We start from the raw sequence: 17,625 nt of genomic DNA, 5'->3' as shown, positions 1-17,625 counted from the left end.
ACTTCATCTTCTCCATCTCCCTCTCTCCCTCACTCTCTCTTCCCTCTCTGTCCCTTTCACGCCCATTTGATCTCCTCGGTGGAACCTGCACTCTCTTCCATGTTCGCTTAGTCCCCATTCCTGTCGCTTCTCTCTTCTCCGCTTGCCACGCGTCCTTATCCGACCATCTAGGTCCGCCGCCTCGACCTCCGAATCTGGACTCATCTTGACGTCGTCTCGGCTACTTTCTGGTCATGCGTTGAATTACCTCACCTTTGCCGTTGTAGGATGTTCCCAGATACAGCGGCCTTACCCTCGCCTCCCGATTTCGCACCATGGGAATACCCCCCTCGTCGTCCTGAGCCCCGCGGCGGTGCCTACGCAGGCAGCAGGCAAACAGGCGGGTCAGGACCTTATCAGAACAGCAATCATGTCTCGCCTGTCGGTTCACGACGTCCACGATTCCCCAATATCAAAGATCTTCAAGATCAGGTTGCCGCGTTACAGGTCAACGAGACTGCGTCCGTAAGTAGTTGGAGGGCCCGTTATATACCCCGCGTTGGAGGCGCCATTGTCCACCGCTAACCACCCACTGCAGCTTGACGACCTGCTGAGCAGGGCACGAGAGGCGATCGACCTAGCTAGAGATTATGTCGACCGCGACGAACCGGATAAGGCCTACGTACAGTATCTTCATGCCTCCGAGATCACCATCAACGTTATCCCCCACCATCGCGACTACCGCACAACCGCTACCCAACGCCCCTCGTGGCATAAACAATATGCAAACCTGATGATGGTACGGGCCCTCGCATGTTCCCGAGACTTTCGGCCCTTTGCATCTCAACTAACAGCCCTCCAGGCCGTACGGACGAAGCAAGGGACGATGGACGACATCAAGCAGCAGATCTTGGATGACAACCTAATGAGCAATGTTCAACCAACCAGCTCCCCTACATCGGCTCCTTCCAGACCAAAATCAGAGATATTTCCGGCTGGGGCCTTGCAGGGAACCGGTACACGCGGCCGTACGAATGATCCCGGAGACAGTCAAATTCGGATGCCCAGTCCATCGCAATTCCAAAGCTCCTCCAAGCGTCTGTCAACTCCCAGCGGCTTTTCAACGCCTGCGGATGAACTTGCCCAGCGGTTCGCTAAGCTGAAGGCGTCCCCTCCCGCAGGCGGGATGAGCTCGTTTTCTGCCGGTCAGAATGGAGCCACTCCTATATCAACACAAAGCGAACAGAACTCCCGACCACCCTCTTCCATTTGTCAAGGCTTGCCCAGTTCAAGTCTTAGCTCACCCTCCCGGCGACCCCTCGGACCTCGTAGCATGGGGTCCTCCACCAGTGTTCCCGTTCTGCCACCCAAGATTCCCCTGAATACTTCGCTTCCTCGCGCACCAGATCCCACATATAGCCCTATATTTACCGTCCCTTCTCAGCCTCCTTCAAACCCACCAAGGACGTCCACGGAAAGCTCACGCCCCGTCAACCCGCGATACTCGTACCTTGCAAACTCCCCTCGGGGCTCCCCTCACGGAAGCCCTGTTCGGAACGGGTTCGATGATAATCTTTATCGATCACGGACCCCAAATGGAGTGCACCTGACGAAAGAATCCCGAAGCTACACTGCGGATCTGCCTCATAGCCACACTGTGACCGCCCACGATCTGCTGGATTACCTTCGAAGATACAATGTACTCTTGATCGACGTTCGCCCCCGAGACCAATTCGACCACGGGCATGTGTACGCCAAATCGATCATCTGCATTGAACCGGTAGCTTTGAAAGAAAATGTCTCCGCCGAAGAGCTTGAAGAACGTCTCGTTGTGTCGCCTGAACACGAACAAACTTTGTTCGAGCGACGCAATGAATTCGACCTGATCGTCTATTATGACCAGACCACTGCCTCGGTCAGCTACCTCGCAGGGTCCCCCGTGGGGACAACCGCTCCCCATCTTCGGGCTCTCCATGATACCCTCTATGAATTTAATGCCTATAAACCTTTGAAAGATGGACGGCCTCCCGCGCTCCTTCTGGGTGGACTGGATGCTTGGATCGACCTCCTGGGCCAGCAGTCCCTTGCCACGTCATCCACGGCGGTTGTGATGGGCTCAATTCAGACGAAGCGACCCGTCATGCGGCCCGGTCGACCGCTTGGAAGGGTACCGACTATGGCCAGCGCCAACTCGAGCTTGGAAGTGCGGAAACGAAGGCTTCGTGAATATCGGCCGTTGAATCCGGAAGAGCTCACGGCCTGGATGGAAAAGTCCCGAAAGGAGGAAATCGATACGAGCACTTACATGGTTGAAAGTGAATTGACAGAAGAGCCTGAAGGGGAAACTAGCGAGGAAGCCGCTCCAGTTTCACCATTTGTGCATACTTATGAGGATTTCCTGCGCCGCTTCCCGGAGCCACATGATATCCAGCAGTCCATGGTGACACCGCTTCCTCGACCACCCGTTCCCCCAGTGCCTAACTACGCTGCACCGGTCCCTGTGGCTCCGTCACGACCGCCGCCTGCAGTCCCACGTCCAAGTTACGGTGGCGTCGCTGATGGCCGACAGATCCAGCCTCATTTGGAGCGGCAAAATTCGGCCACGAAGACTGCCCTATATACGCCGAGTTCGATGTTGAACCGTCTCAAGCTTCCGCGCACGGGGTTGGCCAATTTCGGGGTCACCTGCTATATGAACTCGACCATCCAGTGCCTGAGTGCGACGCTCATGTTGAGCAAGTTCTTCATCGACAACCGGTTTAGACATTACGTGCAGAAGAATTGGAAGGGATCTCAGGGGGTCATGCCGGGCCTCTTCGCCAATCTGATCCGGGCTCTGTGGAAGGGGGACGATGCAGTGATCATCCCGACGTCGTTCCGGAATTTCTGCGGACGCCTAAACCAAGAATGGGCGATCAACCGTCAACAGGACGCGAAGGAGTTTTTCGATTTCGTGGTCGATTGCCTTCACGAGGATCTCAACCTCAACTGGCAGCGAAACCCGCCGCGGCCGCTGACGTTTGAGGAGGAAATGCGACGAGAAAGGATGCCGGTGGCGAAGGTCTCCCGGAATGAATGGGAGCGATACTGCCACCGGGAGGAGTCGTTCATCTCATACCTGTTTGCCGGGCAGCATGCGAGTCGGCTCCGCTGCACGACATGCAAGGGGACGTCGACGACCTACGAGGCGTTCTACAGCATCAGTGTGGAGATTCCGCCGTCGGGCACGGGTGACATCTACCAGTGCCTCCGGAGCTACTGCCAGGAGGAGATGCTGAGCGGGGACGAGGTGTGGAAGTGCCCGTACTGCAAGTGCGAGCGGGTGGCGACCAAACAGATCATCATCACGCGGGCGCCGCGGATCCTGGTGGTGCACTTTAAGCGCTTCTCGGCGTCGAAGACGCAGAGTGCGCGCAAGATCCACACGCCAATCGAGTTCCCGTTGCACGGGCTCCGAATGGACGATTTTGTGTTCTCTACGGGCACGACGGGGTCGGACGATGCGTCTGCGGGGGTGCGGCAGGACATGTCCCCGACAGTGGCGCCGTTTACGTACGATGCGTATGGGGTGTTGCGGCATATCGGGCCGTCGATGGGGAGCGGACATTATATCTCGCTGGTTCGGGATGCGGAGCGTCAGTGTTGGCGCAAGTTTGACGACGACCGGGCATCGGACTTCAACCCGCGGGAGCTCCGGTACAAGGAACGGCTGCAGAACGAACAGGCATATATTGTATTTTACGAGCGAGTTCCTGCGAAGTAGGGACGATTTGGTTGGTGGGACATGTGACATGCGTTACGAGTGTTTGGACGTCTCTTATCTGTATATAGAAAAACCACCCGTCCAGAAATTCCGCCGTGGGGAAAACATCCCCGACTCGGGCAGTTAATCCCGACGGCGCTACCCGAAGATCAACCCCGAGGTTATGGGGGACGGAACCAGATAGAGTAATCAGACGGGTGGATGTCTAGGCATATTCACGTAGGGTTATGCTTGTACACAGCATGTTCGTCCTTCCCACGCTTCGATAGAGACCCAGGTGGGTATACCTAGGTAACTCGTAGTATCTTCATATGTCACCGAGGAAGTACACGGATACCTGACAGACGAGGCATCGTCTGAGTCAGCCGCGAATAAGCGCATGCTGATTGGCCAGGATATAGAATCTGGCATCTCCAGCGGTGCTGAGTATGGCAGCACGCATGGGCATGACATGGGAACAGACTCCACCAGATCAGGGTCTCGCCGTACAGGATCAGCCCGTTAGTAATCCCGTTCATCCTCTCTCTGCCCCGGCAAGCGGAGAGGCAACGGAAGACATTCACGGCAAACTGACCGTTGCTTGTCTGGATCGTCTTAGTCAGCCGTCCTCCTTTCTTCCCCGTCGATCCCCTCTTTTTCTCCTCACTTCTCTCTCTCTCTCTCCTCTCTCTTCTACTCGCATTCCGTTTATTCCGCTTCTTCTCTCCTTCTCTTCTCACCGTCTCTGGACAGTCTACCAGGTGCGTCCCTCCAATCTCCTCCGTCCGGTCTTCATACTAACCGTCCCGTCTTAGGTGAGTCCAAAGAGTCCAATCAAAACACGCTTGTTGGCCTTTACGCATAGCCCATCCTACCCATGTCCTACTCGATGCACCTCCACTGTTCGTTTCGGAACGGTCATTTCCGAACCTGTCCATCTCCCCAGCAAAGGGGCCATGGACCCGATCCCCGGCTCCAGCCCATCCGCAGCCGCCTCCTATCTACCATCTCCCACCGCTGTCCATCACATCACCACCGCGCTGACAATTAATTCACCGCCAGTTCTTCCACCACAATGGCCTCCAAGGAATTCACCCTCTCCCAGGTCGCTGGGCACAACACCAAGAAGGACCTCTACATGGTCGTCCACGACAAGGTCTATGACTGCTCCTCGTTTGTTGACGAGCACCCGTATGTCTTTCCCCGTGGCTCCGCCTACTAGTCCTAGTCCTAACCGACCCCAACAGCGGTGGTGAGGAAGTCCTACTCGACGTCGGTGGCCAGGACGCCACCGAGGCTTTCGAGGACGTCGGTCACTCCGACGAGGCCCGCGAGATCCTCGACGGTCTCTACGTCGGTGACCTCAAGCGCATGGTGCGTTTCCTCCCCTCCTTCAATTCCTCGCCGAATCCAATCTAATCGTCTCCTCTAGCCCGGTGACCCGGCTCCCCCCGCCTCCCACTCCGCCTCGTCCTCTGCCCCCTCCTCTAGCTCCTCCGGCGGCTTCGGCGTCGGCCTCTACTCCGTCCTCCTCGTCGGCGGTCTGATCGCCTACGGTGCCTACCAGTACCTCCAGAACGCCCAGGGCGAGTCGCAGTAGACGCGGGCACCTTCCCCAAAAGAAAGAAAAAACAGAAAAGAAAATGACAACCCAATGAACCCGATGCGCGAATATATTGTTGCCTATCCTATCATGTCCCGATTCGTCCATTTCACGCCGTTGCTCCAGCCTAAACGGTCGTTGGTGATATCCACTGCAAAGACTTCTAGTTTGTTCGTTATCTTGGTTTGGCTTTTCCCCCCTCGCCTGGCGAGAGTAAGAGCATAATAGATTCCGTCCTGTTTGTTTATTCTTATCCGTTTCGGGCTGGAGTCGAGTCCTTGCCTTTTAACTGGCCGGGCAACGAGTATACGACTATCTTACTGCATGGCTATGAGTAGAGTGATTTCGGGTGTTATGTCCACACATCAGTCGATATACAGCGAAGTCGACACACGTCGATGCATCCAATGCAAGAGTAGAAACAAAAAGGGAAAATTTCCAAACAAGCTGCAGATGTAGCATTCTTTGCTTAACAATAAGACAAAACAAGAAGGGAAATTTTTGTTCTTTTTAGTCCAGCGCGGGCGTCCTCACCGAGAGTTGCCCTCCAGTCCGGCCCGCACCGCCTCCAGAATCAGGTCTCGCGCCGCATCCAGCTTCTCTTTGCTCCCCTTGATCTCGATCGCCTCGCCCTTGGCCTGGTCCTTGGGCACATTGATGCGGCATCCCGTCTGCTTGCGGATCGAATTGATCTGGCTACCGCCCTGGCCCACCACGAACCGGTACGTCTTCGGGTCGGGGAGGATCAGGTACCCCGTCGCCGACTGTTGCGACGCAGTGGCGATCGCCTTCTCCAACGCCGTCTTGGCCTTGGCGACGTTGTCGCTCGTGCCGGCTAGCACCCACGGAATCGTGGCCGGCTGGCTCGGGTCGGCGGCAGCTGCGTTGTTGTCGACGACCTTCCACGAGTGCGCCTCGACCGCGTCGTCACTGGGTTCATCCGTGATCAGCGGCAGCGACGACGCCCCGTTGACGGCGGCCCGGGAGTTGGCGCTGTCGTCGGCGGCGGGCTTCGCGGGGATAGGCTGGCCCGCGTGGTCCACAGTCACCTGGTAGTCGTTGCGAAGGCGGCGGAAGAACGACCCATTCTCGGCGATGCTGTGGTGCAGGTGGCTGGGCACTTCGACGGTCTCGCCCTGCTGGTCCTTCAGCATCGATAGGATGTGCGTCTTCGCCTCATCGACCGCGTTGCTGGGTCCCTTCAGCTTGACGTCCGAGCGGCCTGAGCCCTGCTTGGGGATGTCCAGCGTCACGTTGAACTGCGTCTCGATGCCGCGCCGCGTGTCACCGCCGCGGCCGATGAGCAGCCGGTGCTGAACCGGGGGCACCTCCAGGGTGGTCGTCACTTGGTCCTCGCGCTCCTTGACGAATGCTTCGATGGTTGCAATGATCTTATCCACGATTTGGCCGTTGCCCTCGAGCTTGATGGTGGATTCGGGGCTATCCGGGCGGGGGAACTTGACCAGGCGAGAGGCACTTCCATCAGTAGGGCCGCCGGCGTCGGCAACAATCTTGCGGATGTTCGCGCCTGTATTACTTGTCAGCTGGGGGAAGAACGGAATTGGGGGATGGCGTAGACTTACCACCACCACCAATGAGGGACTTGTGGTGCTTCTTATCCACGTCGATCGTCTTTGTCACAATGGAATCAAACTCCTTAGACCGCTGCTGCAATATCTTCTTGGCTTCTTCCACCTCCTTCTTAGTACCCTTGATTTTAATCTGAACACGACCCGAGGCGTCCGGAGCGTCGTTAGCACCGGGGACATCAATCTGAGCACCAGTGTCGGCACGGAGCTTGTCCATTTCACGGCCACGCTGGCCAATCAAGGATGGAATCTGGTTTTGGGCCACCGATACTGTGGCCGAGTAGGAATGATCAATGACCCACTGCAATAGACTAAGGATCTCGTCGCGAGCGGCATCAGCGCCCTTGCTAGGTCCCTTGACGACGACCTCGTCCGCACCTTGGGGTCCGCGGGCAGGGCGAGAACCACCCGCCTCACTCGAGTTGTCGACAGACTGGTCGTCCGCGACCGCAGCAGCACGCGGGAACTGGACACGGACCGCGTAACGATCCTGGAGGCGGTTGACCTGGCTACCCTTCTGGCCGATCAGCTCGCGGTGATACTGGGCCGGAACCTTGAGGACGTGGGTCGTCTCGTCCTCCAGTTTCTTTCCAAGGTTGATGATCCGGACCTTGGCAGCATCAGCCTTCGCCTTGGGGCCCTTCACCTCGACCTTGCCGTTTTCAACCTTGATATCAACGTCGAACTCGTCGCGGAGCTTGTTAATGTTCTCACCCCTCCGGCCAATGAGGAAGTTGGCATATTTTTGGGGGAAGTCAAACGACGTCGTGTATCCCCGCTCCAGATCATCCTTCTCCTGTTCCGCAACGAAGGCTTGCAGCTTCGAGATCAGTTCTCCCACCAGCGCAGAGGGACCACGCAGGGAGACTTCACATTCAGCATTGCGTCCGCGAGAGTCGCTCACAATGGCGCGGACGGGGATGTGATCCTCGCCCTTGGCCTGTTGTTCACGGGCAATAAATTTGCGGGCCTTCTCCTGGTACTTCGCTGGGACGTTGACGGACTTGGCAACCACGTCATTCTGGTCACCCAGGACATTCAGCAGATATTCCTGGGCCTCCTTAAGGGTCTTCTCGAAGGTGGCAATCTCCGCAGCGGACGGGCGCTGGCGCGGAACCTCGAACTGCGGGGCGGTAGCCGACGGGCCCTCGTACACCAGGACCACATCGGAATCCTCAAGCTCCTCCGGGACCAGGAGATGAACGCCATAATCGTTCTGGAGCTTGGAGATGCTCCGGGAACGGAGGTACGGGTGGAAGTAGGGATCAACCGAGACGTGGCGCAGTCTGGCCGGGGGGTGGGCCTGGACGAGGTTCATGATGTCCGACCGAGCACGGATAGTATTCTTGCCGTCTCTCGAATAGACCTCCCAGATGACGGGGCCATCAAAGCTTGGCGGAAGAGCGATCCGGGCATCGTAGGCGCTCTCCAGATCCTTGATGATCTGCCGCTGGGTCAAATAGCGAGAGAGTGCACGTGCGTGAGCGTGAGGACCAGAAGGAGCATTAGGGTGCTGACGCGACAGGTCGATGCTCGCCATCTGCATACTCGTAGCGAGATCCATGGCACGGTTGATACCGCTCTCAATACGGTCCAAGGGACCAGTAATGGTCAGGAATTCACTGTCATCCGAAGCGGGTGGGAGGACAATGGCACAACCAGTGTCGGCGAGGAACTCATGCAGCGCATCTGCATTGTCGCCAAGAATGAACTGGTGTTGACCACGGTTGATGGCCAGCTGCCGGAGGGTCAATTGGCGTTGGAGATCGGCAGCAAGTCTCTCGATTTCTGTACGGGCGTCCTGGGCGGCAGTGCGCTCACCCGAGATGTGGATATGTTTCTCAGGGACAGGAGCGAACTGCACATGGCCAGGGTCAGCTTCCTGGGGAGGAGGCTGGCTCAGCCAGGTATCATAGCGAGGCACGTGGATCTGAGCCTTGGTGCGTTCTTCGATGCCCTTCAGGTTCTCGTTGTGAGCACCCGCAATGAAGGGGAAGAATTCAGGGGGGATAGACTTGAGGCGCAGGCTCATGTTGGAGGCCCGTTCCTTCACAATAGCCTCGATCTCACGACGCGCCATTTCCGCCGCCACAGCGTCACCTTCAATGACAACATCGATGGTATCACTGTCATCATCATCCTGTCCAGCCGCGGGCTCCTCCACACGAGGAACCTGCACACGAGCGCCTGTCCGTTGTTGGATGTCCTGGACGACAGCTCCTTGACGACCAATGATATGAGGGCGAGCCGATGTGGGGATGGGAACACGAACGGATTGCTGCATGTGTAATTAATATGACTTTTCCAAGATTCCCGCGGCATAGGTCACATACCTTGGATCCCACTTGCTGTGCGACTTCCTTGAGAGCCTGTCGGACCGCATCCACGGAGCCCTTTCCCTCAAAGATTATGGACCCACCAGGACCTCCACGCATATCAACGTTGGCCTTGGAACGCCGGGAGATGTCACGCAGAATATCCCGGAGAGGCTTCTTCAGCTGGCCTCGTGGGAGCATCTGAGAAGGCGCCAGTCGAAGCTGCTCCATATGTTTGCCGGGGAGGGCCATGATCCTCGGAACACTCGAACCAAATCCACCGGCAGCTAATCCATATCCAGTCAGTCACGAAAGACAGTCAATTGCGCTTGCAGAGAAAGACATACCAGATTGTGATCCGCTGGGAGCGCCGTTCGCAACGGCCGTAGCCCCGGAAGCACCCTTGGCACCCCATGCGGAAGCAGTTGGTACCTTGGGTTTTGGCCCGCTTCCTAGGGCGGGGAACAATTCTTCGGACTGTACATCGAACGCCGGAGCCTTCTTCGGGGCGGGTTTGGGGACCGAGGGAGCGGGGGTTTCGGCGGGGGGCGGCGTCTGCGACTGGGGAGCTGACGGCTGGTCCTGTCCGAGGGTGGGAGGAGGGTGCTTCAGGTCCTCTTCATCCACAGCATCCTCGACAGTAGCCTTATGCGCTTCGTCGCGCGCATGCTGTTCTTCCAACATGGCTGCGCGGGACTTGGGGATCCCATTGGAGCTGGAATTCTCGGAAGCCATGATGACTGAGAGATTGACTCGATAGATGTGAAATTTGGAGAGGGGATTCAATCGTAGTGGGTTAAGGATTCAATTTTAGAGACTATTTGGTGTCAATGGTCAGAAATTCCAAGCGATTGAGGGTCAGGGGGGAGGATGCAGGAGATCGGTGATACCTATCAAACAAGCGGTGAGAATAGGAATCCAAGGATATCCGGTAAATAAACAGTGAAGATAAATATATAGAAGATATTCGGTAGACAAAACCGTTGAAATATCCGGAGGGAATTGGGTCTCAAGCAGACGAGGCACGAGGCACCGGTATTTGGATCACCGAACCGCAAATACCGCAGATCGGCGGGGAGAAGGATGAGAAAGGAGAGCAAAGAAGGAGTGGGAGGGAGAGAAGAGAGAGGAGAGAGGAGGAAGAATAAGGTGAATGGACGGGAGGGAGGAGAGGAGAGAGAGGAACGAAGCTGCAGATGGAGAGAGAGAGAAGGCCTGAAGTTGACGATCGGGACAATAAACCGTCGAGGAGAAGAGGACAGACAGCGCTGACTGGTCCGTTACCCGCGCCATGCCGTTTCGGGACGACAACCGCCGAGCCGCACCGTTATTGGCTGTCGATCTATATACAGAACGAAAACTACTACATAAAGCAGGTGGTAATACGCAGACTGGGGCTTATTTCACTTGGTTATTGGACTATGAGGATCTTCTTTCACCTCTTCATAACTGTGTTTTCTATAAAGTAATTTCCCGGACACGCCTATACTGACTCCCCGCCTACGCGGGGCGGTTTGCTTGAGCGTGTTGAATACTGAAACACCTTTGAAGGTAGTGTATGTTCTTGGTCGCTTGCAGACATTCTATTCTATTGAGAATGGTATGATAAAGAGGGGACCATATGTTTAGTTTCTACCAATCTGAGGGCCGACATATTTTTAGAAGCCATCATGTAATATTGCCTTGCGGGCGGTCTCCCAAGGTTTATATACGAGCACCCTTGGTTACTCGCATCCTTCATCAACTACAACTGCTCTCTATATCCACCAACCACGCTCTATAGCCATGTGCCTAGATTTACTACAGATTGTTAGCAGGAGAATCCTTATAAAAAGACGGCACCTACCATGCACAGCCTTGACCTGGGTATACGCAGCGAGGGCATATTCACCCAACTCCCTTCCAATCCCGCTCTGCTTGTACCCGCCAAAGGGAATAGCAAAGTGAGAGTCCTGGGAGCTGTTTACCTACAGAAGAGTCAGGAACGTCATTTAAAAGTAGCAGCATGACTTACCCAGACCATACCGGCTTCAATCGCCGCAGCAACCTTGTGCGCCTTCGTGATATTTTCTGTGAAAACAGCAGCACCGAGCCCGTATTCAGAGTCATTAGCCTTCTTGATAACTTCATCCTGGGTACCAAATGACTGGATAACCACAAATGGGCCAAAGACTTCCTCCCGGACAGCCGTCATCTCTTGACGGGTGTCTTTGAAAATGGTTGGCTCCATAAAGAAGCCCTTGTCCGTGTTCTGCGGTGCCGTGCCACCGAGGACGAGCTGACCACCTTCAGACTTTGCCGATTCAACATATCGTAAGATACGATCCCGCTGAGCCAAGGAGACTTGGGGCCCATGGTTGACAGTGGGATCGAATTGGCTACCAATCTTGCTATTTTCAACAGTATATTGCTTAAATCGTTCAACGAACGTGTCATATATCGAATCTTGAACATAGATTCGTGACGTCGCAGTGCAAATTTGGCCCATATTACCTATTCATCTAGATTAGCAATTTAAACATGTCGGCTTCTTACATTCACATGTAGGCACTCACTCATAATACCAACATGGGACCATTTAATAGCCTGGTCCATATTTGCATCTTCGAACACCAAAAGGGGACTCTTCCCACCAGTTTCGAGTGTGATTGCTTTCAGGTTGACTGCTGCAGCCCTCATGATTGCCCTTCCCGTGGTCGTACTACCGGTGAAGGCGATCTTGTCGACGCCCAAGTGACCAGCAAGAGCAGCACCAGCCACAGCTCCGGTTCCGTTGAGGATGTTCACGACACCTTTAGGAAATCCGGCTTCCTTTATCAGCGTAGCCAGATACAGGACAGACAGTGGAGTTTGTTCAGCCGCCTTCAGAACAACCGTGTTACCGCAGGCGAGTGCCGGACCAAGCTTCCAAGCAGCCATCTATCTTGTATGAGCTACAATCTAAATGCTCAGTAGGGGGAAAGAAAATTCACCATTGCTGGATAATTCCATGGGATGATCTGGCCACAGACACCGATAGGCTCATGCCTCGTATACGCGAGTTTCGCGTCGTTCGTTTCGATAGTCTGGCCATGAATTTTATCCGCCCATCCCCCATAGTATCTGAAGACAGAGATCACCTCGGCAATGTCTTCACCAAGGGCGGAATCGTACGGTTTGCCGTTATCCCACGCGTCAATCGTCGCGAGGGTCTCCTGGTCTCTTTCGCACAGATCTGCTAGTCGCAAGAGCAGAAGGCCGCGCTCAGAAGTCCCTAAAGACCGCCACTCTGGGGACTGGAATGCTTCGCGAGCAGCTGTAACCGCGCGCTCGACATCCTCAACTCCCGCAGATGCTACCGTGGCTATTGTAGATCCATCATAGGGATTAACAGCTACAAGATTTTCGCCGGAGCGAGCAGCAACAAACTCATTATTTATAAAGAGCCCTGGATTATAGGTATGTTTAGTACGCATCATTCAAGGTCAACGATATGGCATAACACACCTGTGGGCTGGGAATATTTGACATTATTAGGTGCCGTAAGCTGGATGGTTTGCGCCATTGTGAAGAAGATTGCGTTTTCTAAGGCTATGGAACTTGGAGATGGTATTCCATTCCTACCTTATATACATTAGAGCTGGCACATATCCAGGATCTGCAGATTAATTGTGAACACATGGAATTCGTGTTGGCGAAGTTCAAGGCCTGGCCTATCGACTTTCCTAATCCAGATTGTATAGTCCGACCAACGGGTAGCATTTCTGCATAAGCCGTTCTACTCCACCGTCTCCAACTTTCTTGGGAGTCAATGCACAACTCGAGAGGGGATCCGAATGGCGGGGTTAATGAAGACCCGCTCGTGCCCTTAAACTTGCCTTTTTCCGTTAGACTTCTGACGATGGCAGTAGAATTGCCGGAAATTGATAACTGTGCTGACAACTAAATTCTTGAGATAAGACTGAATGGACCCCTCATTTGGAACCAATTCAGCCTAACCGAGGGTATTATAAGCAGTTACTCCATGTTTCCTCTCCTACGATAGGATAATGTTTGAGAGCGAGAGGCTCGGGCCATGTCGCAGAATAATCTTCATTTATACAGTTTCGTGTAATTCTATCACTACTCCAAGTTCATAGGAACTATGCCATCAAGGGCCATAGACTAATTCGGTAATGCGGCCTCCACTTCGATCTCAATAAGCATCCCTTCAATTCCCAGCTTCCCAATTTCCACACAAGTCCAAATTGGCCTATGGTTGGGGATGACTCTTTTGAAGTTCTCCGTGACAACGTCAAAAGTTTCCTCCACATTGATATGATAGCTGCGGACAGCATAGACGTTCTGCCACGAAAGTCGGGAGTCGGCGGATTTCAAGGCTTTCTCGACATTTTCGAATGCGAGGGCGACTTGTTTCTCAACATCTGCGACAACATTCCCATCTGTATCCCAACCACCTTGGCCGGATGTTTTGACAGTTTGGCCGATTTTGACGGCTTGCGAATAATGGAAGCTCTCGGAGTTGGCCTCGGTGCCAGGATAGTTGAAGAATTGAAAGGCCGACATGGTGACAGGTGATTGTAAAGTACAGCGATGTAGTTATTGTCGCTAGCTTGGAGTACAGGGCACGAGAAGAAGTTGGGGGTGGAATGAGTTATCTCGTAGACCCAAGAGACGCCCTGCTTATTATACCCGGGGGTGCATTCGATGGCTGAAGACCTAGTTGGAACCTATATTATCCGGCTTTGCGCCTTGCTGGTCGATTTTCCTCATTTGATGATCTGCATGGACGGATTACATGCCACTTTCGGACGCTAACAGGGCCATTGTCAACCGTTTTACCAAAATTAATCATGCATGCTTAGGCGGAGTTTAACCTGGTGCATAAACCGAGGTGGATCCAAAGCATATCTTATCAGTCGCAGGAGTATGTACATCGACTCTAGTATTAGCTAGTATTAGCCGGAACCATGCCTGCAGATCACCAGTACCGATTTACTTTCTAAAGTGGGATTAGTGTGGATTGACCAGGCTATGCCAATGCCATCGATAGGAAGTAGAGATAGAGGGATTTCCAAGTACAAAGAGACCTTTCGGCTCAATCTTCATTTAGACAATTGACTTCGTTGAAGAATAGTCTCGAAATGACAACCGTAGAGAAAAAGCAGAGTTCTAATTCCCTAGACCAGGTGGAAACGCAGAAGGTCGGAACTATACAAGACGAGACTCTACATAGTCTAGGATACAGTCCTCAACTACGCCGGACGCGCAACCTATCGACAATCCTGTTTATGTCATTGTCCATTGCTTCTATCCCATATGGAATAGGCAGTTCCTTGATGAGTGCAATCTACGGGGGTGGCCAACTTTCACTATTTGTCGGGCTCCTGGTCGTGCTCATCTTGGATGCCTGTGTCGCTGTGTCGCTGGCTGAGATGGCATCCCGATATCCCACATCATCCGGCGTCTACTACTACTCCTACCAACTGTCAAAGTCGAGTGGAAATAGGAAGTTCCTTTCTTTTCTGACCGGCTGGATCTGGCTGATTGGGAACTGGACCATCACACTGTCCGTGAACTTTGGATTCGCATCACTGCTCGCAGCGACAACAGCGATATTCTGGCCCGAGTGGGAGGCAACCTCGTGGCAGCTTCTGCTCATGTTTTACGCAACATGCCTCTTGGTTTTCGCGATCTGCGCTGGAAGCGATCGCTTCCTCCCCCTGATTGACACCCTCGCCGCCGCGTGCACACTCATAACCTGCATCGTCGTCGCCATCACGCTCTCAGTCACCGCAAAGGCCGGCCGCCATTCTGCCGGTGACGGACTATCCGACTATGATACAAGCCTATCAGGATGGGGCAGCTTCACGTTCTTTATCGGTCTCTTACCGCCGGCGTACACCTTCTCCGCTCTGGGGATGGTCACATCAATGGCGGAGGAATGCACCGACCCGGAGATCCAAATGGCCAAGGGCATCAGTCTCGTTCCCATCGTCGGCGGTGCCGCAGCTATCCTCTTCGTCCTCCCGATTTGCTTCACGCTTCCAGCACTGCCGGATATCACCAATGCGCCGTACGGACAAGCTCTTCCCTGCATCTTCCAGGCGGTCACTGGCTCCCGCGCCGGGGCGCTTGCCCTGATGATACTCGTGCTGCTGGTATCATTATTCTGCGCCATAAGCATCTCGACCACCGCGTCCCGCTGTACATGGGCGTTCTCGCGCGACAACGCCATTCCGTTTTCCCATCTATGGTCTACAACTATAAACGACAGCCCCATCCCGGCTCTCTGTCTCGTTACAACCATCGAAATGCTCCTCGGACTCATCTACCTTGGCAGTAGTAGCGCCTTCACGGCATTTGCGTCGGTGGGTGTGATCGCCCTTGCGGTAGCGTACTGCGTCCCCATCACCATCAGCCTGCTACACTGCCGTGTGGAGGTTCTCCGGGCCCGCTGGAATGCCGGTCCGGTCGTGGGTGCCATTGCGAATGTCGGAGCCATCTGCTGGATTGCGTTTCAACTGGTGTTGTTTAGTCTGCCGACGACTTTGCCGGTGACGAGGATGTCGATGAACTACGCGGCGGTAGTTTTTGTTGGGTGCGTGGCGTTGAGTATGGGGTGGTATGCTGTGTTTGGGAAGACGAGTAAGTTGTGTGGTTGTTCCAATGGCGGTTTGTGCTGACGTCGTGACTAGGATTTAAGGGTCCTCCTCTAGGTCCTTCTGTCATGTAATAACATGATTTGTTGTATTAATTGCGAGAGTACATCGAATAAAACTCATAAGCTTATGTACAACACATATTGTCATTAGAGAACAAGGACGCCCGGTCGTAGGAAAGTGAACATGTCCGACCAGCGTCCGTCGTGCGCTGCCGATGCCCACAGATCCTCCAACGCAGCTCGGATGGAGAGAAGCGAGGCAAATCGCAAGGTCTGGTAGATTTCGTCGATTTTGCGGAGAACAAAACTCTGCTGTTCGGCGCCGAACGAATGGGCTCCGCTGACATACAGTGGAAATATGATACAATTGTGGGCTTTCGACTGGCTACTGATCCCCATAATGCAGGTAAAGCATGACTGAACGTGTTGTTGGACGAGACAGTGTCGCGCCGGGAGTCCACACACAGCCCGGTAGAGGTAAATCAGTGCGCTGTGTTGAAAGGCTCGGGTGAAGGCGACGGTCTGCATGGCCTGATCCGCATCGGACTCTTCGACAATATACGGGTCGGGGGTGCGAAGATGTTCCAGATCCAGGGTAAAGAATGTGGGCTGGAGACTGCGTTCAAATTCTTGGATTCTCTCAATAGAGGGTTCCATGCCGTCTGTCTGAACGGACTGCCGGTAGGACGCCATCGCCGCCATGATTCCAAAGACAGACCCCATTGTCATCCCACCGTATTTCTGCTTCTCCCACCAGACCGTGCTACTCTCGATCCGAGTCCAAATGTCCGCGGGGAAACACGGGAGGCGGTCATCGAGCAGCGACCTGGTCAGGTCGGTCGTGGCGAACTCGGACATGAGCATACTCATATTGCTCTGTCCGTTGTCTAGTAGAGCCGTCAGGCCCCCAAGTTGCTCTACCATTGCTTGGACACCAGCCTTGTGACTGGCTGTCGACGCAGACTGCTCCGTACAATCGATGTAGCCATCCAGAAAATACAGAAGCAGCACTGCAACCAGTAGCCGGGAAAGCGACTCCGTGTTGGATACGCTGTGTCGGAGCTGCTCTCGCACCGAGGCCAAGCAGCTGAGACGCTTATCGAGAGCTAGCTTCTCCTTGTTGAGTAGGACTGCACGATGTGCGTCGGCCAGTTCGCACATAACTAAGAGGACAGGCTGCGACTCCATGGCGAGACCGATTGGCGGCGGACAGGGACGAGCCGCGGTGCTCATTAGGGGCCAAAACGCCGCTTGGAAGTACTCCAGGGCCTTCCGATGCGTGGCCGCTACATGACCGTCTACGGAAAGACTGCCCATAAAGCCGGCGTTGGGGAGTTGATAGGCTAAGGGAGCGCCTTTAGTTGGCCGTGCATTCCACCGGACGAGAATCTTATCATAGCTGCACTTCCCGCCGGATAAGACGCATCGACGACATCGCGGTCTCAGGAGGTCGCATTTCACGCGACGCTGCTTGCACGGCCAGCAGGAGCCTTGTACGGTTCGTTCTCGTTTGGGTGTCATGGTTGCTGCTTTGGGGGCACTGCATCAGCTCGGAGGATGTTGAGGCACATCATATTCACGGCAGATGCGGGGACCGCACATGGAGGGACCGGCAATGGACTATTTCATGGAGAGGACATCGACTGATAATAGCCGGATCAGCGATAAAGCGGGGTCGGTCGTTATCAAGCGGCGAAGTTATCACGACGTTAAACTTGCCTGATGGAGTTAGCGCGCTGTCATTGCCAATAAAC

The 17,625-nt window shown here is 54.5% G+C and overlaps 7 protein-coding genes across 7 annotated transcripts; 3 read left to right on the top strand and 4 right to left on the bottom strand.

The window, feature by feature from the left end:
* Positions 1-18: 18 nt before the first annotated feature.
* Positions 19-3,935, top strand: BDV59DRAFT_159549 (putative ubiquitin C-terminal hydrolase). The gene is made up of 3 exons (XM_073687507.1): positions 19-504; positions 578-778; positions 842-3,935. Exons 1-3 carry the CDS (start codon positions 268-270, stop codon positions 3,740-3,742), a joined length of 3,339 nt encoding a protein of 1,112 aa, XP_073549826.1. The 5' UTR covers positions 19-267; the 3' UTR covers positions 3,743-3,935.
* Positions 3,936-4,796: 861 nt separating this feature from the next.
* BDV59DRAFT_192028 (cytochrome b5-like heme/steroid binding domain-containing protein) lies at positions 4,797-5,321 on the top strand (the record flags this gene model as incomplete). The annotated part of the gene is made up of 3 exons (XM_073691985.1): positions 4,797-4,912; positions 4,969-5,095; positions 5,154-5,321. 3 exons carry the CDS (start codon positions 4,797-4,799, stop codon positions 5,319-5,321), a joined length of 411 nt encoding a protein of 136 aa, XP_073549825.1.
* A 322-nt stretch (positions 5,322-5,643) lies between these two features.
* On the bottom strand, positions 5,644-10,154 carry BDV59DRAFT_159537 (putative RNA binding effector protein Scp160). The gene is made up of 5 exons (XM_073687506.1): positions 10,119-10,154; positions 9,576-10,045; positions 9,247-9,515; positions 6,908-9,191; positions 5,644-6,852 (listed from the first exon to the last, which is right to left on the bottom strand). Exons 2-5 carry the CDS (start codon positions 9,961-9,963, stop codon positions 5,855-5,857), a joined length of 3,939 nt encoding a protein of 1,312 aa, XP_073549824.1. The 5' UTR covers positions 9,964-10,045; positions 10,119-10,154; the 3' UTR covers positions 5,644-5,854.
* Positions 10,155-11,005: 851 nt separating this feature from the next.
* On the bottom strand, positions 11,006-12,772 carry BDV59DRAFT_211899 (aldehyde dehydrogenase; the record flags this gene model as incomplete). The annotated part of the gene is made up of 6 exons (XM_073695906.1): positions 11,006-11,028; positions 11,075-11,195; positions 11,243-11,721; positions 11,784-12,147; positions 12,201-12,655; positions 12,715-12,772. The coding sequence occupies 6 exons, from the start codon at positions 12,770-12,772 to the stop codon at positions 11,006-11,008; spliced, it is 1,500 nt and encodes a 499-aa protein (XP_073549823.1).
* A 599-nt stretch (positions 12,773-13,371) lies between these two features.
* BDV59DRAFT_200317 (YjgF-like protein) lies at positions 13,372-13,773 on the bottom strand (the record flags this gene model as incomplete). Its single annotated transcript, XM_073693559.1, has 1 exon — positions 13,372-13,773. One exon carries the CDS (start codon positions 13,771-13,773, stop codon positions 13,372-13,374), a length of 402 nt encoding a protein of 133 aa, XP_073549822.1.
* Positions 13,774-14,351: 578 nt separating this feature from the next.
* BDV59DRAFT_211898 (amino acid transporter) lies at positions 14,352-15,893 on the top strand (the record flags this gene model as incomplete). The annotated part of the gene is made up of 1 exon (XM_073695905.1): positions 14,352-15,893. One exon carries the CDS (start codon positions 14,352-14,354, stop codon positions 15,891-15,893), a length of 1,542 nt encoding a protein of 513 aa, XP_073549821.1.
* A 125-nt stretch (positions 15,894-16,018) lies between these two features.
* On the bottom strand, positions 16,019-17,603 carry BDV59DRAFT_211896 (Zn(II)2Cys6 transcription factor; the record flags this gene model as incomplete). The annotated part of the gene is made up of 1 exon (XM_073695904.1): positions 16,019-17,603. Exon 1 carries the CDS (start codon positions 17,390-17,392, stop codon positions 16,019-16,021), a length of 1,374 nt encoding a protein of 457 aa, XP_073549820.1. The 5' UTR covers positions 17,393-17,603.
* Between the last annotated feature and the right edge of the window lie 22 nt (positions 17,604-17,625).

The sequence above is a fragment of the Aspergillus ambiguus genome (assembly GCF_047715705.1).
Source record: "Aspergillus ambiguus strain CBS 117.58 unplaced genomic scaffold BDV59scaffold_8, whole genome shotgun sequence".
NCBI lineage: Eukaryota > Fungi > Ascomycota > Eurotiomycetes > Eurotiales > Aspergillaceae > Aspergillus > Aspergillus ambiguus.
The sequence above is the reverse complement of the archived record's forward strand: the minus strand, read 5'-3'. Positions and strand labels throughout refer to the sequence as shown.

Coding starts and splice junctions, on each gene's coding strand:
- BDV59DRAFT_159537 (XM_073687506.1), bottom strand. CDS start 9,963: ATGGCTTCCGAGAATTCCAGCTCCAATGGGATCCCCAAGTCCCGCGCA. Junction 9,516..9,575: donor TCCCAGCGGATCACAATCTG/GTATGTCTTTCT, acceptor GATATGGATTAG/CTGCCGGTGGATTTGGTTCG. Junction 6,853..6,907: donor GTCCCTCATTGGTGGTGGTG/GTAAGTCTACGC, acceptor CAAGTAATACAG/GCGCGAACATCCGCAAGATT.
- BDV59DRAFT_159549 (XM_073687507.1), top strand. CDS start 268: ATGTTCCCAGATACAGCGGCCTTACCCTCGCCTCCCGATTTCGCACCA. Junction 505..577: donor AGGTCAACGAGACTGCGTCC/GTAAGTAGTTGG, acceptor CACCCACTGCAG/CTTGACGACCTGCTGAGCAG. Junction 779..841: donor AATATGCAAACCTGATGATG/GTACGGGCCCTC, acceptor ACAGCCCTCCAG/GCCGTACGGACGAAGCAAGG.